Source organism: Myotis lucifugus, unplaced genomic scaffold, assembly GCF_000147115.1.
Source record: "Myotis lucifugus unplaced genomic scaffold, Myoluc2.0 scaffold_202, whole genome shotgun sequence".
In the NCBI taxonomy this organism is placed as follows: domain Eukaryota; kingdom Metazoa; phylum Chordata; class Mammalia; order Chiroptera; family Vespertilionidae; genus Myotis; species Myotis lucifugus.
The window spans coordinates 616,727-643,360 of record NW_005871250.1 but is presented as its reverse complement, the minus strand read 5'-3'; the positions used below and the strand labels follow the sequence as shown (position 1 = coordinate 643,360).

General features: G+C 46.6%; 1 protein-coding gene and 1 non-coding gene across 5 annotated transcripts in view; one reads left to right on the top strand and one right to left on the bottom strand.

Annotated features, from left to right (window-relative positions):
* The window catches only part of SH3TC2 (SH3 domain and tetratricopeptide repeats 2), a 49,127-nt gene that overhangs the window by 10,532 nt on the left and 11,961 nt on the right, over positions 1–26,634 (bottom strand). Inside the window, exons 3-12 of one of the 4 annotated variants that reach the window (XM_023761211.1) lie at positions 25,617–25,744; positions 22,768–22,873; positions 21,700–21,843; positions 20,011–20,233; positions 19,164–19,237; positions 16,036–16,231; positions 10,337–10,470; positions 7,771–7,812; positions 5,953–7,647; positions 5,665–5,845 (exon numbers count right to left, since the gene is read on the bottom strand). In XM_023761211.1, coding sequence (XP_023616979.1) covers positions 5,665–5,845; positions 5,953–7,647; positions 7,771–7,812; positions 10,337–10,470; positions 16,036–16,231; positions 19,164–19,237; positions 20,011–20,233; positions 21,700–21,843; positions 22,768–22,873; positions 25,617–25,744 — 2,923 coding nt within the window. Of the gene's footprint in view, positions 1–5,664; positions 5,846–5,952; positions 7,648–7,770; positions 7,813–10,336; positions 10,471–16,035; positions 16,232–19,163; positions 19,238–20,010; positions 20,246–20,714; positions 20,781–21,699; positions 21,844–22,767; positions 22,874–25,616; positions 25,745–26,634 lie in introns of those variants that run through there. The other 3 variants (XM_006097438.3, XM_023761212.1, XM_023761213.1) reach the window with 3 other exon arrangements.
* Positions 24,424–24,530, top strand: LOC111827691. The gene has a single exon (XR_002831356.1). It is a non-coding gene; the product is annotated as a U6 spliceosomal RNA (small nuclear RNA).

Here is a 26,634-nt window from a genome sequence, read left to right as displayed (position 1 = left end):
CAGGCAGTGTGAACCACATATGGCTTTCCCCTTTTACCTCCGCCACCAGGAAGCTTAGTGCTAACTTACAGTAATCACCCCCGGGTGCATGGAAACACTTGTTTTTCTATGTCTGTTAACTGGTCTTTGTTCTCTTTTTTCCTTGAGTGCTCTACAGAAGTGGGTGATTTATCCCTGCTAAATAAACACAGTCTCAGAACGTTCTCCTTGATGACCTGGGCCTTCTATAAAGGGATGATGACCTTATGTTTGCAGAGGTTTCCCCTGTCACTTAAGGTACCTCACAGTCTTCCTCTTGGTATCACTCACGGAAGGTAAAGCAGAGTGGATATTTATTTCCTCCCGATTATACAAATAGAAATCCAGAATCTTAGAGTTATAGAATGTTAGGATTTAAAAAAAGCCTAGTCTGGATCATATTCCAGAACAATGGAGTAAAGATCTCCAAAAATCCATTCTCCCATAAAAACAAAAGAGAACACAGGCAAAAATTGTCACATTCCATTTTTTCAGAACTCTGGAAGTTAACCAAAGGTTTGCGACAATTTGAGGAGAGTTCATTCAAGAAAAACAGCTGAATCGTGTTAAGAATAGTGAGTCTAGAACAGCCGTGGGATCCGGCCCATTTGAAATGAATAAAACTAAAAAAAAAAAAAGACCATACCCTTTTATGTAATGATGTTTACTTTGAATTTATATTAGTTCACACAAACACTCCATCCATGCTTTTGTTCCGGCCCTCCGGTCCAGTTTAAGAACCCATTGTGGCCCTCGAGTCAAAAAGTTTGCCCACCCCTGGTCTAGAAGCATCTCTCTCTACAGCTCTGTGGCAGCCTTAAAACCAAAGGCTGGTTTTTAACTTGGCAATCACAGTAGCTGGGAAAACCAGTAACCTCTTGCAGCCACTGGAGGGGACACAGTGAGTTTGGAATTCCCCATACTCTGTCCCCAGGGAACTGTCACTATCTGACAAGTCTGGAAGTTCCCTGAAAGCCTTCACTCACAGGGCTTGTTTTTAATCAACCTGACTCAGAGCTCACTCAGTGTAGATAACCCTTTCCCTGGGGTGTTTGTCCAAAAAGATGTGCAGCAATTGTTTAACAACGCTGCTGCCTGAGATGGTGAAAACATCTGGAGCAAAGAAGAAGCTGAAAACAAGACAACAAATAAAAGGAAAAGTTGGGGAATGAGCTGTCCATAGAAGGCATTGAAAAGCTCCAGCATATTCCCAGCAATCTAAAAGACCATCTGAATGTGCAAAACTGTGTGCATGTCCAGGAAATGTATAAGATTGTTATAAATGAAGATGTTAATTATAATCCCCAAGGTAACAACCAGAAAAATAGTGATATTAGAAAATACTTTTAGATGAATGAAAAGAAAAATACCACATATCAAAACTGGAGTGAGTGGAATGAAAGCAGTGCTCAGAGAGAAATTTATAGCTGTAAATATTTATATTAAAAAAGAATAAAAATCTCAAATCAGTAACCTAACATTCCACCTTAAGACACTTGAAAAAGAAAAGCAAAGTAAACCCAAAGCAAACAGGAGAAAGAAAATAATAAATATTAAATCAGATACAAATAATATAGAGAATAAAAAAATAGAGAAAATCAACAAAATAAAATAATTGGTTCTTTTTAAAAAAATTTTGAGTCAAATCTTTTGTTAGTCTAATCAAGAAAAGTAAGAGAAAAGCTAGGAATTAAAGTGGAGACATTATTACTACCAGAAATAACTACAGAAATAAAAAGGATGATAAGGGAATACTATGAACAGTTGTACTCCAACATATTAAACAATCTAGGTAAGTGGACACATTCCTAAAATAAAAACTATCAAACTGTTTAAGAAGAAATAGATAATCTAAATAGACCTATAACAACCAACAAGACTAAATTATTAATTTAAAAAAGAACAAAACAACTCCTTACAATGAAAAGCCCATGCCCAGATGGCTTCACTGGTGAATTCTACCAAACATTTAAAGAAGAATTAACACTAATCCTTCACAAACTCTTTCAAAAAATAGAAGTGGAGGAAACATTTCCCAGCACATGTTGAGGCCAGTGTTACCCTAATAGCAAAACCAGACAATATCACAAGAAAAGAAAAATACAGATCGATATCTCTTATGAATATAGATGTAAAAATATTCCACCTATAGTAGGAAATTGAATCCAGCAGCATATAAAGAGGATTATACTCCATAATCAAGTGGGATTTATCGCAGGAAGGCAAGATCAGTTCCACATAGTAAAATTAATCAACTCAATACCCTTTTTACTAGAATAAAAGAAAAACCCACATGGTAAGTTCAATAGGTGCATTAAAAGCATTTGAAAAAAAATAACTCTTTAATAATAAAAATTATTATTCTATTCAAAGAACTAAGAATAGAATGGAAATTCCTCAACCTAATAAAGAGAATTTATGAAACATTCACAGTTAATTTTATACTTAATGGTGAAAGCTTTAAGTCTGAAAGCTTTCTCCTTAATATCAGGTGCACAACAAGAATTTCTACTCTTGCCACCTTTATTAAACATTGTATTGAAGATTCTATCTAAGGTTATAAGACAAAAAATGAAATAAAAGACATCTAGATAGGAAAGGAAGAAGTAAAGCTATATATGCATGTGACATGATCTTATATATAGAAAACTATAAGGAATACACACACACACTATTAGAACTAATAAACAGTTGCAGGATACAATATTAACATGTAAAAATCTACTGTATTTCTATAAATGCCAATGAACAATCTGAAAGTGAAATTAAGAAGACAATTGCATTTATAGAGGCATCAAAAACTACTCAGAATACATTTAACAAAAGAAGTGAAAGATGTATATTATAGAAACTACAACACACTAGAAAGGGATTAAAGGAGATCTAAGTAAATGGAAAGACATCCATGTTCATGAAGTCGAAGACAGGATGTTGTTAAGATGGCAATATCACCCAAATTGATCTACAGATGCAACATTCTCCCTATCAAAATCTCAGCTGGCTTCTTTGCAGAAACTGAAAAGATGCTAAATTTCATATAGAAAGGCAAGGGACCCAAATAGCCAAAACAATCTTGAGAAACATGTTTGGTGAACTCACTTCCCAATTTAAAAGTTACTGCAAAGCTATAATAAACACAATGGTATAGTCTGGCATAGGCTAGACATATTGATCAATAGAATAGAACTGAGAGTCCAGAAATAAACACTTATTTTTATAGTCAATTGATTGTCAACAAGGGTCCCAAAACATTCAATGTGGAAAAATAAATTTTCAACAAGTGGTACTTGGACAACTGAATATCCACGCAAAAGAATGAAACTGGACCCTACCTCAAACCATATTTAAAAAATGAACCCAAAATGACTGATTGACTTAAATGTAAGAGCTAGAACTAGTAGACTACTGCACTAAATAACTACAGTAGTACCCCTGTTCCAAGACCCCCAATGAATACCTGAAACGATGGATAGTATCGATCCCTATTTATGCACTGTTTTGTGCTATAAAGAAACACCTACGGCTTCTCTTTAGCATATCCAGATTGCCAGCATCACTACTGTTGTGCCTTGGGGCCATTATGAAGTAAAATAAGGATTATTAGAGTACAAGCACTGTGATACCTCTACAGTCGATCTGAGAACCAGGAGGACCACTAAGTGACTAATGGGCAAGTAGCATGTACAGCATGGACACACTGGACAAGTGTGGTTCAAGTCCCAGAAAGGGTGGAGGAGCACAGAGAGAGATGTCATGCTACTCAGAACAGCATGCAGTTCATTTCTGGACTTTTCCACTGAACATATTAGGACTATAGTTGACCACGGTTCATTGAAACTGTGGAAAGCAAAACCGGGGGTAACGGGAGACTACTGTAATTACTACTCAGCTGACCCACACAGATATGGATTGTATGTTTCTCTGTGCCAACTTCTCTGCTCGACATGTCTGCCCACATGGAGCTTATGGTCCCCACACCATGACCTTCTGAACCTACCACAGAGTTTTCAAAACCCCAAAAGCTTAGGTCTCTGATCTAAAAGGTCCTCTAAAGAAAGCCCACAGCCTTAAGAATCTGTCCCCTTCCTGGGACTGAGGCACAGGTAAAGGGAGATTGCAGGACTCCTGATTCTTATAAGAGAGAGAAAGGGTGAGGGAGAGAAAGAGTGACACAGAGAGAGAGGGTGGGGAGAGGGAGAGGGAGAGAGAGAGAGAGAGAGAGAGGGGTCCTTATTTTATTATTTATGATTTGATTATCCAAGTGCCTAAGGTTACCAGATTGCCTACCGTGTAGCCTAGAAAAGCAAAATTATAATTTAATTAGCTTCTCCTCAGCCACCTCTCTCTGCGCAACACTAGCAATTATCTCTGCTCTATTTTAGAGGTCATTCACAATTATGAATTCAATGCTACAATGCTAATCTGTTGCAAAATGCAATTGAGTATCTTGCAAACCATGTGGAATTTAATAGAGTGAATTAAAGGCTTGTTAGAGAGCAGAGCTGCAGGCCACAGGCCCTGACAAATGAGAATGAAGTAGATTAGACCAGTGAGGAGACAGGCGAGAGAATACCAGCAGGAGGGGCGGACGCCTTGAGAATACTTTAAATACCAAAGGGTTAAAAGAAGCCTTTGGGTAAAATAGTTTGGGTATATTTTTGCAAAAATAAAGCTTTTTAAGAGATTGCTGAAAAAAACACACAAAACAAAGGATGTTTCATTGTACTATTACACAATTTTGTCAGCACAATTAAGCTACAGTCAATACTTCTTTTGTTGTTTATTCCAAGACTTGGTGCATAGTTGTAGTTATAGCCCAAGTATTTTGAACTAAAAAGTGAAAATAAACTTTATAATTTTATAATTTCCAGTTTAATTTTAAAGGTAAGGGCCCAAACAACTTTCTTTACTTTGAATAAGGTAATGTATTTACTTTCAGGGAATGTATTTACTTTGCGTCCTTTCTCTAGTACCAGCTGTTTCAGGTGAGGGAGACCTGGGTTCCTAACAGCCACCTCTCCTCATTACGCATCCTCAGCCATGGGCAAGTGATGGGTTGTTATGGAAACACAAGTAACTGTAACAGAGGCAACATTCCCGAGCCCTTTCTATATATCAAGCACTGTTCCAAGTGGCCCATGTGCATTAACTCACTTATTCCTCACAAAAATACTATAGCATGGAGGCCATCACTGTCCTTCTTCAACTGAGGAGGAAGCTGAAACTTGGAAAAATTAAATAACTGGTCCAAAGCCACAGAGCTGGTAAGTGATGACGACACTGGGCTTGCACTGAAGCTGCAAAGCCCAGGCTCTTTTCCTTGATGCTATAACATACCATGGGCATTGGACTTGACACCCTGCAGGAAAGAATAGTGTTTCTCCTTAAGGCAGGGGTCCTCAAACTTTTTAAACAGGGGGCCAGTTCACTGTCCCTCAGACCGTTGGAGGGCCAGACTATAGTTTAAAAAAAAACTATGAACAAATTCCTATGCACACTGCACATATCTTATTTTGAAGTAAAAAAAACAAAACGGGAACTATAACATACCATGGGCATTGGACTTGACACCCTGCAGGAGAGAATAGTGTTTCTCCTTAAGGAAAAAGGATGTTTCTAGGACTTTTCCCCTAAGCCCAGACTCACCTGGCCGTGTTTAGGTTCCGATACAGCTGCCCGAGGGACTCCAGCAGCTGCCCCTCCATCTCCCGGTCCCTGAGTCGCTGAGCCAGGGCCAGCCAGTGCTCGTGATAGGTGATGCATGCCTCGGGGTTTGGGGACACAGAGCTGTAGAAATGGCAGAGGGATTTGGTGACCTGAAGCTGACCTGAACATAAAGCAGGGACATGAATGAGATGACCTGAGACAGGAAAAGGGCAAAACGTGCTCTAACACTTTGCTCTCAAGCTGCCCAGCAGCAGGGGACATACTCACTCTTTAGGTGCCGATGCCTTAAGCCAAACAGCAAGGCCATTTCATAACAAAGGCGCCCACTGGCCAGCTGGCATCCACACACCAGGACTTGGGCCAACCAGAGAAGCACCTGTACTAATTCCATGTCTGTCTCCACACTGCCCTGGAGTTGACAATAGAGTCGGACGGCCTGAAGGAAATAGTCTCTGGCTGGCTGCTGGGCCCAAGATTTAAGGGAGAGATGGCCAAGATTAGCCAAAGTCACTGCCTGGTTACGCACATCCCCCACCTCCTGGGCCCCGTTCAAGGCCCGGAGATAGCTCTTGGCTGCCCTGTTCAGCCGGCCTTCACCTTGAAGTGCAAGTCCCAGAAGGTTCTGGACTACCCCCTTTTGGATAGCATCCTCTGTCTCCTTCAGGGAGTGTAGGAGTGGGTAGAGGATGTCCAAAGCCTTCTTCGCCTGGCTGGCTAAGAGATAGGCCCATGCCAGGCAGAGGGCAGACTCGAAGGCTTCCTGCTCCCCCAGCAGCTGCCCTAGCACCAAGGCTTGGCTCAGGTAGTAGATGGCACCATCAGGAGACCTGTGTTGGAGGTACACTCTGGACAGGATGAGACACAGGGCCCTCTGGGTGCGCCGATCTGCCTGCTCCTCACAGGCGGCCAGCGCCTGCCTGAGCGCCGGACAGGCCAGGGGGGAAACTTCATTCCAGCTTGTGGAGGGAACGCGGAGGAGCTTGGTAGCATTCTGGAGGGCCAGGTGGACCTGCCAAACCGGAAGGGACATCCCTTGGGCACTCTGGGGACCACGTTGCCGGACAGAGGCCACTGCAAGGTGCGGAAGGTATTTCTTATCATACAGAAAACTCAGGATGGTGGCCACCGCATCCGAGGCGGGAGGGTGTCCAGAGAGAAGCTGCAGCCGTTCCGCGAAGGGCAGGACCTCCTCATGCCGGCCGAGGCTTAGGAGCAATCGGATGGCCAGGAAGCAGGCCCGGGCCTCCAGGGGGCAGCTGCCCGACGCAATGCCCTGGCGTAGCACGTAGGCCACCACATCGAGCTCGTTCTTGGCACTGGACTCCCGGTCGGGCAGGCAGGCCAGCAGGGCCCCTGCCTTTTCCAGCAGGGCCGAGCCTTTGTGCCTTAGCCTCTGCCGCAGGTAGATGGCAGCCACGTTGATGTACAGAGCAGCCACCAAGGACAGGTCCTCAAACGCCCCGTTGAGAATGCGGATGGCCTCCTCGAAGTACACCCTGGCCTGGGAGAGCTTGACCTTCCTGACGCTCAGCCGGCCCAGGAGGAAGCAGAGCCGGGCATGGGCCCAGGTCATGTGGCTCCGCTTGGCCCACTTCCTGGAGGCCTCCAGGTAGACCACCAGCTCGTCCTCCTCGGAGAAGCTATAAAAGGAAGACGTGAGGAAAGAGAAGGAGAAATCATAGAGGCTCTTCAAGTGGTCGGCGTAACCCTGGTGATCCAGGAAAGCCAAGATGGGGGCGAAGGTCTCGGCCTCCTCCTCCTCCTGACCGGAGTTCAGGTCCATGAGCAGCTCCGGGTCATCCAGGTCGTCTGGCTCCGGCAGGTGATAGCTGTCTGAGGCGGCGGAGAGGAGCTCCTCCAGGCTGCAGTCCTCGGAGCTGCTGGACCGTCCGGAGCCCGAGGCCTGTTGCTCCTCCCTGGCCCCCCCAGGCCGGGCCTCCTGGAAGCCGTCAGGCTGGGACGCTGTAAGGGACAGCAGAGTTGAGCTACCCTAAGCCCCAGCAACTACAGTGGCCGGTGCTTGGCAAGCGGACAGGGTGCTGTCCCGAGGGACTGGCGGTCAGGGTCAGCATGATCTCTACTCACCGCTCAGATCATTTGGAAGATTCTGGATGGACTCGAACCCACCTGGATAGAGATGAAGGACAGACCAGTGTTAGGTCCTCATGGGCCACCACGCCTGTGCCTGCAGGTGTACCCCAGACCAGTCTGGGGACTTTGTATTTGTGCTTCAGACCATCAGCATCTTTAAGGAACTGGGCAGAATTCTCTCCTTCATCATCAGTTTAGAGTGGCTAAAACCTACATATTATCTTACTTAACCCACTTGCTTTACAGCTGGGAACTGAGTTGGAAATGAGACCCAGAGGGAGAGAAGAAAAGCTGAAAACATCAGCTCTATGCCCAGAGGTGTGGGGGTGGGGGATGATGAACTCTGAAGCCCCAAATCTCTCAGCAGTTTTACGACAGAGCCGTGAACAGACCCCCAAGTGCAGCTCACTTTGCGGCACGTGGCATCGCCTCCTGTTCCCGTGTGTCCCAGATCCCTCCTTCTTCCTTCCTCTTTCATTCATCAGCCGGCCACTCAACAGACACTGATTTAGTGTGTACGGTGTGTTTTGACTGGACGCGGTGACCAAATGTGACTAATGAAGAAAAGAAAGCCAAGGTGCATCGGAGGGTGGTGGTCTCGGGGTGGGGGAAGGGGGGAGATGTAGATGAAAGGACAGTCTTCGGCCCTGTTTTAGACACTTTGGGTTTGCAGTACGTGGAAGAGCTCTAGACTGAGAATTCAATAGATCTGGCCGGAGAAAAGTTGGCAGAAGGAGACTGAGAAGGCACAGAGAGGAAAGTAGACACGGAGACGAGGGTGCCTTATGGTGCCACCACTTAATGTCACAAAAGTGAAACAAGACTAGGTGAGAAGCAAGACGACCTTGTGAGTTTGGCAGCAAAGAAGCGAACCCTCTTGACTAGAGCAGCCGCTAGGGAGCTGTGGAGGCAAAGGCCAGACGCGCTCCGCAGACAGGGGCTGCTCAAGGAAGATTCTGCCTCTTCCTGGCAGGGAAGCAGCAGCCCGCTCGGGGCTCTCCAGTGAACTTGAGGACATCAGGCCCCTCACCAAGTCAAGCCTCAGACTCCTATTCTCGGGGGATGGCTTTCTCTGCGAGTGTCATTGAAGATACTTGAGATCTGCAACCCCTGAGGGGGAGGAGGCTCCGTAGGCAAACACAGGAGAGCTAGGTGTTCATGCGCCTGGTCCTCACTGACTTGGAGGACACAGCCATTTCTCTCCAGGCCAGGACCATGGAGAGCACAAACAGTGCTCGAGCCTCCAAAAGGTGCTCCTCTAGAGGAAGAATTGCAGGAGGCACTTCTTCCCTGGGCATAGGCCTTGGGGGGTGGAAGTTACCAAGAGGATGTTCCCTCTGCTGGCTGCCTTGGTGCCAGGGGCAGCCGGCACACTCACAAGGCACAGCTCTGCATCCAGCTGAGCTGCACTCCTGGTCTTTAGACAAGAGGCAATGGGCTGCCTAGAACCTGCTCCTGGATCTCTCCCAACCACAGGGTCCATGGTTGGCAGATACCTTAGCTCCAAGTCTGTGGCCACCCTGCCCCATGACACACCCCAAGTAGTCCTTAATTTTTCAGATCTCAGCCCCCACCTACCAGGCAGCACCCACAGTTTCAGATTCCTGACAGCCTGGTGGACAGTGTGACGGTAGAGCTGGAGCTGCTGTAGAGCCAGGTGCTCCTCCCTGTGCTAGAGAAAGATTCCAGCTCCCACCTCTGCTCCGGGGGCTGACCTGAGTGTCCCTCCTGCAGAATCTCTGGCTGTACCCATGAAACATGCCCCAACTAATCTTGCCACATGGGAGTGGATACAACCTCACCATTGCTGAAGAGATGGGAGAAACAAGAATCCTTCCTCAAACCACTGTCCATGGGAGAATGGACTTCCTGACACAGAGCAACAGGCCCTCTCCAAAGGCAGGGAAGGGCGGTCATTCATTCACCCTGTCAATCACCTGACACTGCTGAAAACTGTGCTAGGCACCGAGATCCCTCACCCACCCAAGTCTAATGCACCCAAAAGTCCAATGTCATTTGTGTCAGGGTCAGTGTGAAGGTAGGGATTGTGTTGACTAGAAAAATGGGTGAAGGCAGTTCTTTTCCTGGCTCAGGCATTAATTCATTTGGGCCTCAGTTTCTCAATTTGTGAAACTGGAAGAAAAGTTATGTTTTTAGGGTCCTTCCAATTGTAACATTCTATGCCCCCACCTTTATCATTGGGGACCTAGACTTGCTTCTGCCCTAAAAGGAGGGACCACAGCCACAACTTGGGGAGTTTTTCTTCTCCAGGATTAGAATGGAAGGCTCAATATGGCTGACCTCCCAAGTGATAGTTGAGTTGATGTCAACATGTCTCACTGTTTCTAGGCAACAAGTCCCACCAAATCCAGAACTGCCTGAAATCTCAAGGGAAAGTGCTGCTAATCAAATACTATCCAGGTCATCAACTGAATAGTAACCACAGCCCCAAATTCCTGGGTGGGATTAGCATTTAAAGATACTCTATTCCTGGTTGGAAACACTCTCTTAATCTTGAGGAGCCTGGGCTTTCCCAGGGGTTGGAGGAGCAGACACTCACTAAGCCGGTAGACAGACGTTATGTCAGTTTGAGCAAGCGCGTGAAGGAAGCTGGTGCTCTCAGCTTTCCCGTCACTTCCCAGGACTCCCAGAGAGCATCTCTCTTCATCACTGAAAAAGGCGGAGTTCTTGCTCCTGTATTGAGACAAAAGACATGGACACAGATCAGTGAGAGGTTCCAGGCATGACTCCTTCTCCCTCTCTGTGAGGACGTAGTGAAGGACATAGAGAAGCCATCACCCATGGGCCACAGCTAAAATCAGACTCTGCCTCACTGTTGTACAGTGTATTAATTTATGGCTGAGAGGAAAGCTGTTAAAACTCCATCCCCCAAGAAAAACAAAGCCCTTCTCTTGACTCCTTCCCTTTCTTCAAGACCATGTGGTGCCTATTTTTAATGGCAGAAACAGGAATTGGTTTTCCTAATTTTAAGGGTTGGAAAGGAGTTCTTCATTAAAAGAAGTTTCTTTGTTAGGCTACTGCAAGAAAACGCTAGGGACAGGTGACATAATCTAGAGCAGTGATGGCGAACCTATGACACGTGTGTCAGAGGTGACACGTGAACTCATTTTTTTGGTTGATTTTTCTTTGTTAAATGGCATTTAAATATATAACATAAATATCAAAAATATAAGTCTTTGTTTTACTATGGTTGCAAATATCAAAAAATTTCTATATGTGACACAGCACCAGAGTTAAGTTGGGGTTTTTCAAAATGCTGACACGCCGAGCTCAAAAGGTTTGCCATCACTGATCTAGAGGGACAATGAAGAAAGCATGGCTATGGTCAGAAGGAACCTTTCCCAACTGCCAACATCAGATTCCATGGCACAGAACAACAGTGTCACATAGCATCGAGAGAGAAATAAAATGCTAAAGAGTAGAAGTGGGTAGAAAAAGGACCGGGGGCTGGAAGAAATAATCTTATCTAATAAAAGGCTAATATGCAAATGGTTGTGATGCTCTCATGCTGTAACGACCAATCAGTAGGAGGCTGTGTGCGTGGAAGGCGCGGGTGGGTGGGGCTGCATATGCAGCGAGGCCGGGGAACGTGAGGCTGCGTCCCCCATCCGGCACTGTCCAGGGACGTGACACTGTTATTGTTTATTTATTAATAAATTTATATATCATTTTCATATGCATTTTACTAATTTTCTTTCATCTCTGACACTTCTATTATAGAGAAAGTGCAAATAGCAATATTAAAATATTTCCTCTAATTAATTCCCTTTTAATGTGCACGAATTTTGTGCACCGGGCCACTAGTTATAAATAATAAGGATCTTTATATTCACCCTGTCTTATAAAACAAACTTGCTTACTAGAGATTTGTCTTAGACTCAAAGAATTTGAAAACTAGAAGTACCTTAGAAAGTGTTCAATCCAGTATCTATCTGAACAATTGCTAAGATGTCGTACTTATAAAGTTGGTTTTTTAACTTCAGAATCCAATTTTAAACAAAAATAACCTGGAATCCTAATATTTCATAACAGCTAATAATTTGGGGTTGCTTATTATGAATCAGGCACTGTTATGTCATTTAAGATACACATCTGCCCTATGAGGCACCTACCCTTTGTCCCCATGGCTCAGATAAGTGCAGTCTGAAAGCCAGTGATGAGGAAACCAGCAGCTAACATGAACTGCTCAAGGCCACACCACTAATTAGGGCAGAACTGGCATTAAAGCTGTGTCCTGACATCTGGCCCAGGGTTCTTCCCACGACACTTGCTGATGCTCCGTCTCTCTGGCCTGGCCTCCGATTCTCTGTGAGAGCGCCCATTCTCAAAAGAGAACCTGATGGAAACCTACGACTAAACCTATTTGAGATAAAAAGAATTATACCATCCCAATTTCTGTAGAACTCTTAAATTTTACAAAGCATTCCTGAATTTACTATTTCATTTGCCCTTCCTAACAGCCCTGTGATGTAGATACTTTTATCCATATTTGGGGATAAAGATTCAGAAAGGTTCAGAAGGACACACCTAGAAAGTGGGAAAGCTGAGACCGAAGTTGAGGGCTCCCGTCTCAGCATCCACTGCCTCACGGCTGATCTGCTTACGTCCTGAGGCCCAGGTATTTGGAGAGTCCAAGAAGGTAGGCAAACTCTAAGAGTGGTTTCCAGCATGGAGGGGGTTAGAGGAGTTTTTATTGATTTTTTTAGAGCAAGAGATAGAGAGGTGGAACCATCGATGAGAACCATCAATCGTCTGCCTCCTGCACATCCCCTACTGGGGATTGAGCCCACAACCCAGGCATGTGCTGTGACTAGGATTTGAACCGAGGACCTCTTGGTTCATGGGTTGACGCTCAACCACTGAGCCACACTGGCCAGACAATATTTAAATTTATTTTTAAATTTAGGCATTTAAGTATATAAATTTCCTTTAAGTAACAGTATTAAAATGAACTATATCTATTACAATGGGAATAAAGCCTAAGTTTACAAAGTCATTTGAGAAAAAGGCCAGCTACAGGAAAAGAAATTTACATAAACTTTTAATTACACAGAACCATAGAATGCTTGCTTATGAACAAATACCTATTTTTAAAATGTCTCAGACTAAGGACTGGAAACACATATCACCTTCACATAGAGTTTGCCTCTGGGGTGGGGATCTGACCAGAGGATGAGAGTGGGAAGGGAAAAGGCGTCTTCAGTTAGATATAAAGATATGGTTTCTTTAAAACACACACACACACACACACACACACACACACAACACACACAGAGGTCGATTTAAAAACAAAATCACATTATTTTTTAAAGGAAGGATGTGGAGTTCTGTCATTCTCAAAAGCTCTGAGATCCCCGAAGCCACTCTGGCCAAATGCAAAGACGGACTGGAATGCCTGCCAGTCATAAGAACTTGTCTTCCAGCTGCTGTTGCTGTGAACTGGGGAGCTGGTATTGAAATCTGTGCTCTAAAGGAGGAAACCCACAAATCTGCTCCTGTGGACAAGCACAACCCTTTCCCACGTGTCAGAGACAGCAAATCTGACGCCGAAAAAAACAGCTTTGATTGATAAATAAATTAATTAACATACATACATACATACATACATACACACACACTTTAGGGAGTAGTATACCAGACAGGGTGGCAACGGGTAGGAAGAGGATGGAGACTTCAGCAAATGATGGACCATCTTCAGAAACTTGACACCAAACAAACATGGGCTAAGAGTGACACCCAGTGGCCAACCACCAGCACAGCCCACAGGAATGGTTCCCAGGACTTCCACCCCTGCCTGCTGCTTGTGTCCAGGATGTTTGTGGGGTCTCCCTGACTGCTGCTTTAGGGAGGTCTGTAATCCAGAGAGTGCCTTGTGGGGATGCAATGAGCCAGTTCCCCTCTCCTCCCCTCCTTGCACCCCTCCCCGTCTCCTGGCTCCCTTTCCCTTTCCCTACCACGTGTGCAGTCTCTGCAGCATTGGGTCTCACAGGTGACAGGTGTAGGACAACAGAGAATGCTGTGGAAATAAGGAGAAGGTCTCATGCCACCACTGGGTACAGGGGCTGATGTTCTCCAGGGTGAGAGTGTATCCCCGACAACTGAGCAGCTAAAACAGGAAACATGAATTTCGTGGCACTGTGTCATTGTCATTTGGGACAAGGTATGAGGTAAAGTCCAGATATAATTTATCAAATCTGACATCTGCCCACAATCTCCTATTATAACTGTCTCTCAAAGGTTACCACCCACAACAGTCACAGCAATAACAAGCGCTAACACATTCACCACACACACACACACACACACACACACACACACAGTGTCAAGCACCACCCTAAGTACCTGACATGTATGAACTCATTTCAACTCATGCCAATCCTATGAAAAAACATGATCACTGTAAGCAGTTTACAGATGACAGAACTGAGGTGTAGAGAGACAAGTCCACATCCCCACAGTCACAGGCCGAGCTCGCATGGCCCTGAATGCCTTTCTAGCGGTTTGGCTCTGAAAGTCTTGATTGCTAAGCTACGCTGTCTCCCATGACCAATGACCTCGCAATGACCAGTGACCTGCTAGTGACCAATCCCAAAGCCTTCGATCGTGTTAAACATCACACACACACCCTCCCCTGTGGCTGGTCCTTCCCTCTCAGCAGGCTCCCCCGTCTCCTATGCTACTTTCCTCTGCTCTGTAACAGACCTCGGTGGAAACGTTCATTGGATATAATGCCAGGATTCTGGGGTTCCAGACCCAAGGCCCTGAGTCCAGCCCTCTCACTCTTGGGCCTTCACTTCCCCCACCGTAAAATGAGGGTGATTTGCCCAATGGTCTCACCTTGGCCGTACACTGGCCCCACCTGAAGCACTTTCATAACCAAAGCTGCCCAGGCTCCACCCAGACCAATGAGATAGAACCTTGAAGGGTCGGACACAGTTGGTCCTTAGCAGTGCCCTCTCCTCTCTATACCCCCACCCCTTCCCAAGGGCCACCAGCCTCTGCCTTCTTCCTGGTCACCTGCTACAGGTCGTCCCTCGCCCGTGCACGCCTCACCCAAAGCCAAGGTCAGCTTCCTAGAGAGAAGTTCCAGTCACATCACGTCAGATATTCTCAGTGGCTCCCCATTCCCTGCCAGGTGAAAGACAGGCTGGCCCAGCATTTCTAGCCTTCCCCATCACGGCCCGTGAAACCGTGGTGGCACCAGTGCCCTCCTGGTAACCTGCCTCCCCCAGGACAGGAGTCGTTCCGCAACATCCCCTCCCTTTCCCACCTGCCACCTCCTCCCCATTTACATCTGCTGAGATGTCTTACATCGTGCAGAACTGAACTCAAATGTCACCTTGTCCGTGAAAGTTCTCTTGCCACCCTTTCCTCCTTGCAGACGCCCACAGCACTCCACACCCTGCAGGAGCTCAGTGGCTGATCTGTCTGGTTTAGAGTTCCTTGGGTTCCCACATTTCTGCGCAGGGAAAATGACCTTCTGTCTCCTCTCCCACAAAAGGCAGGGCTTTGAGAAAGCTCTGCCCTGGATCCACTCTCCCCAGGGCTCTTTCCCACAAGAGAAGGGGACCCAGTCTGAGTGCTCAGAGCTGAGACGTGGGCCATGTTTTCCTGGTGTGGAGTCTCTATTAGCAGCCAACTGCGTTTCCTCTCACTTCCTGGGCCCAGGCTTCCTACCGTTTCCTGTCCCTGTGCAGGAAGCTGCCCCAGAGAGCCTGGGCAGACAGTGGGGAAGCAGGCTGGCCAGCTGCACCCAGCCCAGCCCTGTGGACTGAAGGCAGGAAAGAGTAAAAGATGCACTCCACAGTCCGGCCCAACACCAACGTCACACGTGAAACTGTCAGCAGGCAGACCTACATGGGAGGGACTCTCCACTGACCAAGCTGTAATCTATAGGCCCCTGGGAGTGCACGTCTCTTGATGGGGCCCCTACATTAGATCAGATACGTGGCCGAATACAAGGACCAATACTGCACCCTCAGGGCCCTTAGCAGGCCTTTCTCCTTGCACAGAGGGAAGCCCCGGGGCCCAGCTGTTGAAAGCACCTGAACTGACTCTCTCCCTGATCAGTACCCCCTCCTTCCTGTCACTCCTGTGTCACCCTGCCTGTCAGTGTGCTTCCCTGGTTCCATGTTTCCAGGGAACTGAAGCTCATCTGCAACCCTGCTCAGGATGGGGGGCTCCTGAGGAAGGCGGCCCAGCTCCAGGGCGAAGCAGGGGTCTCTCCGTCACACTCACGTTGGGGAGTAAGAGTCGGGATCTATGTTCCTGGTGGGGACAAAGCCCACTTCTCCGGAGCACGCCGACTTCCCAATGAACCACTGAAGCCCAGGTATGACAAAGCCCACGATCTCGATGCTTTCTCCCTGGCGGAGGTCCAGTTCGTCCTTTTCTTCCCTCTCGTAGTCCTTCCAGGCCTTACATTTTCCTCTGCCTGCGGGGAAACAGCACACAGGTCAGCTAAGTGTGGCAGAAACAGCCGAGCCTTCCACTAGCTTTCAATGCAATGTGAAGGGAGGGGTTCCCATACTTTAGAACTTCAAGGACCAGTAAAATTCCCTCCTCCCAAAAAAGAAATTCACAGGAATGACATAGGGCAGTTGGCTTTTCATTTTGCCAAACTAGGACATTCAACAAAAGGAACAGCCAAGCACTTTCGCCATCACTTTATAAAGAAAAGATGTTTGAACACACGGAGGCAAGATAATCTCAGAATCTGGATGTACCCGAACTCTGAGTAAAGTTCGCTTGTGGAAAACCGCAAAGCTCACTATACTGTCCACAGCCTGTGTGCCAGCATCGTGTGAACACGTCATCGTGGTCGGCGCGACTCCACAGACCAGGGTGAGAGCCACTGTAGGATCTCCTCCTTCCCCCCAAGTCCTGTGGCCCCTGTGGCCCCCCGCCGCCCCAGCTGTAAAATGGGAGCAGCAAGAATGCCTGTCTCTTACGAATACTGGGAAGGGTCACGGTGACTGGTACCCAGTCAACCCTCAACCACCGTTAGCCCCTATCACTGGCGAACAGAAAACTGCCGATGGCTTAGCAGTGGTCAGCAAACCACGGCTCGCGAGCCACATGCGGCTCTTTGGCCCCTTGAGTGTGGCTCTTCCACAAAATACTGGCTCTTCCACAAAATACCGACTTCTGCGCATGGGCCACGAAGTTTCAATCGCACTGTACGTGCTCGCCCACACGTGGTATTTTGTGGAAGAGCCACACTCAAGGGGCCGAAGAGCCACGTGTGGCTCACGAGCCGCCGTTTGCCGACCACGGGCTTAGAAGGATCTCGAAGTCCCCCCTTCAGACTGTGATCATTGCCCAGCTTGATAAATTGCCCAGCGAGGACCGAGCAATGACGTATTTAGGAGCATGTACTGTCCATCTGCAAAGCCCTTTTGTGTCCGTTTTCTCAGATCTCCGCAGGAGCCCCAGAGCGACGACCGGAACCCTCTTTGTATGGGTTAGGAAGTGGGGGGCCCAGAGAAGCACGAGAACAGTGCGTGAGAAGCCGGGTCCCTCCACTGCGGGTGACCCTGCTTTCTGCTGATTCTCCTCTGACTGACAGCACGGTTTTCTATGTGCCTTGGTTTCCATATTTCCTTCAGCTGCTCTGCTAAAGCTACTGGCTTTACCCCCCGACATTTTGGCCCAAGTTTCCATTGACAATGTCTTCAAGATCAGAAATTTCCGCCCGAACCAGTTTGGCTCAGTGGATAGAGCGTCTGCCTGCCGACTGAAAGGTCCCAGATTCAATTCTGGTCAAGGACATGTACCTGGGTTGCGGGCACATCCCCAGTAGGGGATGTGCAGGAGGCAGCTGATCGATGTTTCTCTCTCATCAATGTTTCTAACTCTCTATCTCTCTCCCTTCCTCTCTGTAAAAAATCAATAAAATATATTTTTTTAAAAATCAGAAATTTCCACCCATTTGTGGGTTTTATGGTAAAACTTATGAACGAGGCAGTTCAGCATAATGAGGGCCTGTGAATTGACCGAGGTCACACTGGCTTTAAGTTGTGGAGTCAGAATTTGAACCGAACTCACAGCCCCATGCTCATAACTAACTACAAGACTAGATGCCTCAGATAATCAAGAATCTTGTTTATGGCCGTCGCAGATTAGATTTAATATCTGGGTTCCATAATTCCCACTATTTCTTTTTTTGTAAGTATCATTCAGGCTTAGAACTTACAAAATTTTACTTTTTGCTGGGGGTGGGGAGTGGGGGGAAGTACTCTAAGGATGAAGATGAAAGGAATTTATATTCTAGGTATCTAGCAAACATTAAAGTTTATTATCCACTAGACACATACATATACACACATAGACATACACATACATACAGATACAGATTGCCTAAAATGTATGTGTACATATGTGTGTGTGTATTTTGTTTATTTATGCAAAAAATAGTTACTAGTTACCCACTAAGTGCCAGGCATTCTTACTCTTCCTAAATTCAAGATTAATTTCACAAATCTTTAGGGGAAATTAAAAACTTTTTGACCAGAGATTGGAATCAGGCAGCCTGCTGCAAAAGGTAAGATTTCCTTCTTTTTTATGGCTGAGTAGTATTCCATTATGTAAATGTACCACAGCTTTTTTATCCACTCATCTAACCATAGGCACTTGGGCTGCTGCCGAATCTTGGCCATTGTAAATAACGCTGCAAGGAACATAGATGGATCTGGAGATTATTATGCTTAGTGAAACAAGCCAGTCAGAGAAAGACAAGTACCATATGATCTTAATTATATGTGGAACCTAATGAACAAAATAAACTATGGGTACAGACTGACAGCTGTCAGAGGGGAGGGGGCTGAGGCTGGGTGAGAAGGGTGAAGGGATTAAGCAAAGATAAAAAAGAAAGACTCATGGACACAGACACTGGTATCATGATTGCCAAAGGGAAAGGGGTTGGGGGAAGTAGAAGAAGGTAAAGGGGGGATAATGGTGATGGAAGAAGACTTGGAGTGGTCAATACACAATACACTATACCTGGAACCTATATAATTTGATTAACAATGTCACCCCAATAAATTCAATTTTTAAATAAGAAAGCAAGCAGCCTGTTTTCCCCAGGTCTTTAAATCCCTAAGGTCCCTATCATTCCCCACCATCTTTCATCCAGGCCCTCACGCATGTGCGTTCTGCCTGCTCCTACAGGCACCTGCATCTGCAGCCCTGGATGGAGACCCCTCGCTGTACAGGTGAGGAGACACATGTACAGACAGTAACTGGCTTCCCCGAATACAGTCAGCAGCTTGGGCAAGACAGGAATTCAGATCTACTGACTCCAAACCTGCAGATGAAATTAGGGCAACATTATCTCCCTGACAACACTCTCTTCAACTCAGCCGTACCAATCTGATAGGAGCCCGTCCAATCCCTCTTTCTGGGAAGGCCACAGCTTCCCGGATAATTCTTCAGGAACCATCTGCCAATGGAAACACAGGGTTTGCAAATATGGATTTCAAAAAATCAGAGCAGAGAGCGAAACAGTCCATGAAAACAACAGTGATGGTCGTGATGATGTGTGATGGTTATGACTTGGCCCGGGGCTGGCAGGCATTACTGAGCACTTACTTTGTACGGGCACTGTGCGAAGGAGAGGGGTCAGCCTGCCGGGCATGTTTGCCGGCTCTGCAGTTAGTGTGTCAGTTAAATAACTAACAGCTGATGCCTTTCCATTCTCACCGTCAGGTTCTCTGCCAGAGCCGCACACGGGTCCCCGGCCTGGGTAATGTCCGTTGTTGCCACAATGTATGTTTGAGTTCACAGTAGCCTCCAGTAAGGATGCTCACATTTTAGTGTAAAAAACATCCCCCTGTGCTTAAGGGGAGCTTATACCAAATGCAGGTTCCTGGATCCAACCCCAAGAGAGTTTGAGGAGGGCTAGGGGGGTCTAAATTTGTAGTAAAATCCCCAGGGGATTATGATACAAATGGTCCCCATTCCCCACATTGAGAAATACCACATTGGAGACCAGATAGAATATTACCCTTTAGGTACAATGCCCATCTGACATTGAGAGTTGTCTCCGATGCCATCAAATTGTACAAACCTTGACCGTTACAAAAAATAAAAGAGAAAAAGCCACCTAGATTGTGTTCCCTCCCTGGCAGCACGGAAGCCCCGCATGCCCGCTCCGTTCCGCACAGACCTGGGTGTGCTCTGGGACCCTCTCCCAGGAGGCGGGAGGCTACTCACTGGTGGAAAGGGAGCGGCAGAGGTTCCAGGGCTGACACCGGCACCAGGCCCCGCTGACCCGTCACCAGGGACATGCCTTCGCACTCGGACCCGCCGTCAGCTGTTTTCACTGAGATCAGCTCGCCCTCGCCGAGTGTCAGACACTCGCCTTCCTGCTCAGCTGGCTGAGCCACGGCACACGTGGCTCTGCAGAAGAAGTGGCCTGCAGATAACGAGAAAAGCCCTTCCGAGGAGTCTAGGGAAGCGGAAAGGGGTTATCACACTATGTCGAGTCTCTCTCCATGGCCCAGACACGTCTCTTTCTGGGAGAAAAGCACACAGTTGGTCAAGGGGGGAGAGGCCACTGCAGGAGATCCTTGTGATCCCAGAAAACTGGTATCAGAAAGAAAGCCACTAAGAGGAATTCACTTAAAACAGACACTGAAAGCCTGGCCGGTGTGGCTCGGCTGGTTGGTATCCTCCTGTGTGCCAAAAGGGTGCCGGTTTAATTCCCAGTCAGGGCATGTGCCCAGGTTTCTGGTTTGATCCCCAATAGGAGGTGTGCAGGAGACAGCCAGTCCATGCTTCCCTCTAACATCAATTTATTTCTCTCTCTCCCTCTCCCTTCCTCTATATCTAGAAATCAATAAAAATATTTAAATTTAAAAAATAGAAACTAAAAGTTCTGAGTAATTCATGAGACTAAGGTTTAATTGGCACTTCACCTTATTGAGTGGTCAGGTGGAGCCTTGATCCGACCCTTCCTTGCAAACAGATTGGTGAGAGCTTCAAGCAGTTCCTCAACATCCCTTTCTTCGATCTCACGAAACCTTTTAGGTTTTGCAAGATTTGCAATTTTATTTTACAATCAAATTCTAGCATACATTTAGAAAAGTGATTCTCAATCTTGGATGCACATTGGAATTATGTGGGCAACTTTCAAGCTATACCAAAGCCCAGGCCCCCACTCAGGAGATGTCACTAGCCTGGGTGGAGTCCTGGCAAGGGCATCTTCTAAACCACCCCCCCCCCAAGACACCCTGACTCATGTGGCTCAGTTGGTTGGGCATCATCCTGTGCACCGGTTAGATTCCTTGTTAGGGCGCAAACCCGAGTTCGGGATCAATCCCCAGTAGGGGATGTGCAGGAGGCAGCCCACTGATGTTCGCTCTCACATCGATGTTTCTCTCTCCCTCTCCCTTCTTCTCTATCTCTAAAAATCAATAAAATTATCTATATATATAAAAGGCAAAGTGACCATCCGACCATCTGGTACATATAACATACACTGACCACCAGGGGGCAGACGCTCAATGCAGGAGCTGCCGAGCTGCAGTGACTTGGCAGTGGCAGTTTTTAAACTTCATAATATTGCACCTAAAGCTAAAATAGATGTTGCTAAAACCCAAAATGAAACAATGGGAAATTTCCTTTCAATATGCACGAATCCATGCACTGGGCCACTAGTTTAAAAGTAATAAAATAAAATAAAAACTTCCCAAGTGGTTCCAACATGAGAGAATCAGTGAGGCTGCTCATGTGATGTCAACATTAAACTGAGAGAGATATTTGGGGTAATATTATAATAGGTGGGTTCATTTGTAAATATTAGTAAATATTAATGGTTTTTACCTCCTTTGTAACCTGATCATTTCAGGGACTTTGCAAATAAATACCCAGATAAGACCCCCACCCCTACTCCCTGCTCACCTTCCTGCGTCAGGAGTGCCAGGAATATTGTCTCCAAGTGTTTATCATCTACGGACACTTGGACCTCTGTGTCCTCCACCAATCCACAGTTGAGCCAGTACTTGTGGTCGAAGAGAAGATGCTCCAGACACGCAGACACATAGCCTAGGAAGGCAAGGCCACAAGGGTCCTGAGCAACATGACTGCGGCCACCAGCTGAGCACAGAGTGTGAGCGAGCCCCTCCTTAAGGTCCCTCCCAGGCTCTGGTCCCCAACTCATCCCCATTTCACTGGAATTGGAAGAGCATACGTTGATAGCTTAGCAATTTCTAGAATGAATTTATTCTTATCAGCATCTGTTAGGAAATACAAGTCATTTTAAGTGATATTTACCATTTCCAACACAGTTACGGGTCCATAAATGCATAGTGAGATGACCAAACCCCATTACCTTTTTCTAATGTAGCCACAGAGGAATCTCCAAGATGACAATGCTGAGTCTGGGGGTTCCTGGTTCCCCCTTCAAGTTCCCCTGAGCTGAGGCTCACATTCCTGTCCCCCTGGAGATACAGTGGCTGGGGTGGGGGTTCTCCATGGCCCACAAAAGAGCCAGGACTTTTTCAATATCCCCACTCTGATCCTCCGCCCCACGCAGGCCCAGTAAGCTCTCCTTTGTTAAAATCCAACCAGAAACCATGCAAATTGCAGAATCCTAACAATTATGGGTAGTACTTTAAGGAGCTACTCTGATCTTACTCAAGACCAGCTCCTTTTTGTAAACCACCAAGTTCACATCTATCTCAGCACTTTGAATTTAGTCTCGACCAGTAACTACTGCCAGTTGATGACTGTCTAATAAAGAAGTCTCTCCCTGAATACAAAGCAGTGCTGTGTTCGGCATTTTAGAGTAACAGTTAACATTGGCTTTCGGTTTAGTTCAGACATTCTGTGATATTTCAAAATTAACATCCATGTTAGGGCTCTACCTCTTTTAATGCTCTGAGCCAAACCAATTCCTTCTCGTCAAGCCCTGCAGCAGGGCGGCTCTGTGGCGTGGACGCTCGTCCCCCCGCCTGCTCCCTGCCGTACCTAAGCTCAGGTAGGTGGAGAACTTCCAGATTTCCTCCACGGTCTTGAAGGTGATGAGGAACTGGGCCTGCTGGGACTGGATGCCCACCAACCTGGCTGAGAGGTCCTGAGCAAAGAGAACGGTGAGTCAGCCGGGCAACAGTGTCCTGTTAACAAGCCCACAGGAGTACAAAATGCTTTGTATCAGTTTCTTAATTACGGCGCTGAATTTTACATCAAACACACACAAAAAGGAAAACAACCTGAATGTCCATCAGAGGAGACTGGTGAAAATGAACTATGGTTCATCCAGACAATGGGATTTGTGATGTCACGCAGCCAAGAAAGAATAAAGACACTCTCTATGCACTGATACAGCCTCCAAATATACCCTGCTAAACAGGACAATGGCAGTGACCACGAGAAACAACACCAGGGTGTAGAACCAAGTGCAGGGAATGCTACTTGTTGTGTAAATAAGATTTTTTAAAGTGGGGGGGGAGGGGAGATAAATCAAAGATGGCACCTTTTATTATGAATCTATGTCTACTGATTATTTTTATAAAGTTGGCCAACTACCCTCCAAAAAGGCTGATCTTACTGTTACGTGTTCACAAGCAGAGGGAGAGCAGATCGGCAAGCTCCCCCCACCCCCTTTTAATACCTGAGTCACTGACCAAACTTGGTTTTCCCCTGGAATCTGACTCTGTTGCTTGCCCACGCCTCTGGAGTTGACTGTAACGAGTGATGATCAGAAAGTCCCTGTCTCCCCAGGCCAGGTCCCACATCACTGATCAACCCCTGGAGCCCTGACCTGGGAGAAGCTTGGGGAAAGAAGAGGATGGAAGGACCCGAAGGAAGAGCTCCGCCCTCAGCAAAGCCAGAGTCCTGGTGTTCTGCCGTAGCGGGCCCCGAGGCCCAGGTCCTCAGGATGAAGGGCCCAGTACTCAAGGCAGGGGTCTGGGCAAACATTGGTCTACAGAGAACTTACTATTTGTCAGGTACTCCACCAAGAGCTTTATGAGCAATGCCTCCTTTAATTCCCACAGTAACCCCAGGGAAAAGTACAATTACAGTACTTAATCCATTCTAAAATCATTGTTAACACATTTAACCATTTCTGACACCAAAGATAAGAAAGCAGTGGCTCAGTGGATAGAGTGTCGGCCTGCGGACTCAAGGGTGCCAGGTTCAATTCCGGTCAAGGGCATGTACCTTGGTTTCGGGCACATACCCAGTGGGGAGTGTGCAGGAGGCAGCTGATTGATGTTTCTCTCTCATTGATGTTTCTCTCTATCCCTCTCCCTTTCTCTCTGTAAAAAATCAATAAAATATATATATAAAAAAAAAGAAAGCATGACATCATACTTAATGGGCAGCATTTATTTTCATCCTTAGAGGTAAACAAAATAATGGTGCGTTTTATAATCAAAGGCCATTTCAGGTTAAATGGAAAATGGGATTATCTGTCTTACAGTCAAGGAGGCCGGGGAGACAGGTTAAGCAGGTCGCCCAAGGTCACCTGCGAGTGCACTGTGGCACCCGGCCTAGAACCAGGTGACGCCAGGCCTCAGCGTTCCCCAAAAGCTGGCCCTGCTGGAGCCTCAGCCCACAGACCCACTCACTAAGCCAAACCCAGTTCTTGCCCATGCCCAAAGCAACCTAGGTTAAAAGACACTGCTCGCTTAGGCAGCACATATACTAACATTGGGACGATATGAAGAAGATTAGCATGGCCCCTGCGCAAGGATGACATGCAAATTCGTAAAGCGTTCCATATTTTTTTAAAAAGAAAGAAACTCTACGGTTCCTGAATTCTGAAAATTTAAAACCAAAACCACCCTATTGTTTATGTGATTTACTAGGCATGGAGCACTTAGCGTCCCCCCCCCCCACCGCCCACCCCTCCCCCCCAGCACAATGCCCAGCTCTCTGCAGAACTGTCTCATTCACTCCTCCCCAAAGCACAGATGTGATCATCGGTTACATGACAGAGTAATAAAGCACGCTTCTCTTTTAAATATGTATCAGATGAATGCGGAGCCTATAAAAATAACTAGAACATAAGTTTATTGTGTCAAGTATTGTTTTCCTTCCCCCACCTCTACTGCAACAACTTTTAACCAATTTTGACTGTAGCTCTCCCAGTAAATGCCTCCTGAACTGTACGCATTTGGGTCATGCTCTTCTCCCTGGGTTTAACAATCGAAGGTAATATCTTCCCACTATGGAAGATCAGAAATCGGTTTACTTACCTTATTGCCTTTTCCTTCTCACATTCTAATATTTATAGTTACTAATTCTTGATTGACAATTTTGATACTTTAAAAAAAATGGATACTTAGTGGTTAGTAGTGGCTAAGAAAGGGGATGGAGGGCAGTTATTGCTTAGTGGGTACAGTTTCAGTTTGCGATGATGAAAACGTTCTGGAATGACAGTGGAGAGGGTAGCACAGCAATGTGAATGTGCTTAATGTCACCGAACTGTACACTTCAAATGACTAAATTCACTGAAATGTATGTTTTATATATATTAGCACAATAAAAATAATAAAATTCAAGTTCACCAATTTTTTGAAGTATACTTAGTAAGGTAGGGATAGTGATTCCCATCCTACAGAGGTTACACAACTTGGGATCGTCACACAGCGAAGGATGGCAGATTTGAAAGGAAGTTTTCTCTGGCTCTGCAACCCCAGGGGCTCCCCGAATCCCAGTTCCTGCCTCCTGCTGAGCAGAGAATGTGTCCCTCATTTGTTCAGCCAGATGTTTTCTCGAGAGCCCACTTAGTCCCAGTGCTGTCTTGGGTGCTGGGAGCCTGTAGCAGAGGATGCACAGGCTGGGCGTTCCTACGCTCTGCCCAAGCTCACCTTAAACAGAGCACGCACCTCCTGGTCCTCGTTCTCCAGCGCCCAGAGCCGCCTCCTGGCTGCTTCCTGCAGGGGGCCATTTACACACCTCCTGGAGCGGCTCTTCACACTGAAGGAGAGTGTCAGGTCTGAAAGAGAACAGGGAGCCGGATGAGGTCGGGAATGCAAAGGGAGGAAAGAACTAGATAAGCACCAGTGTTTCCCACATCTAAACCCTACAGGGCTGCCCTCATTACTTAGAGGTTACGGGTGATCCTAACGATGCTCTGAGCACCTCCTTGAAACTGTCCCCCAGAAAGAAATGCTGAGGTCCGGATGCCCGGGAATCCCAGGACTTGGTGCACTTGGGTGGGTTATTTCTGCTGTGAGCCAGGTTATTCCTACGCTGCCTGGCACTGAGGTGACAATGCCGAAGCTGTCGCTGAACGTTCACCAAGCACATCAAGCATTCGCTGGAGAACCTGTGGGGACATATACTTCCTCCTGCAGATAACCTGTGAAAGTTTCTAACTATTTGTGTATTTAGGAAAATGCATTCATATGTCACACTTATGGATTATAATAGATATGATATACTTTACGCATTTTACATACACACATTCATTGTCTCTAACCTGTCTCTTTCTGATAAGCATTTATTAATGTTTTTGGGTAATTGGTTAATTATTAAAATCTATCTTTAATTTCTCAAATGGCACATTGAATACTGCGAGCAGACACTGTTTTAAGTGCTGGACACAGAGGGAAACCTAGTGGCATGGTCCCTGTTGGGGCACTTGGAGGTGGGGTGTGCCTTTGGGCAGTGTTGTCAGGAAAGGCCACACTCAGGAGGTTCACCTTAGAACTGCACTTTGCCCGGTATCTTCTTTAGAGAACCAGTAGCAAGGCCATTACTAATTATCAAACACAATAACCCCCTTCCAGCCCAAACTTACCAGGACCTCAGCAATTCCCGAGCACATTACAGATGGCCCCTATCACACAGGCCTGGGGCCACAGGGCAGTCCTGGGCCCCGAC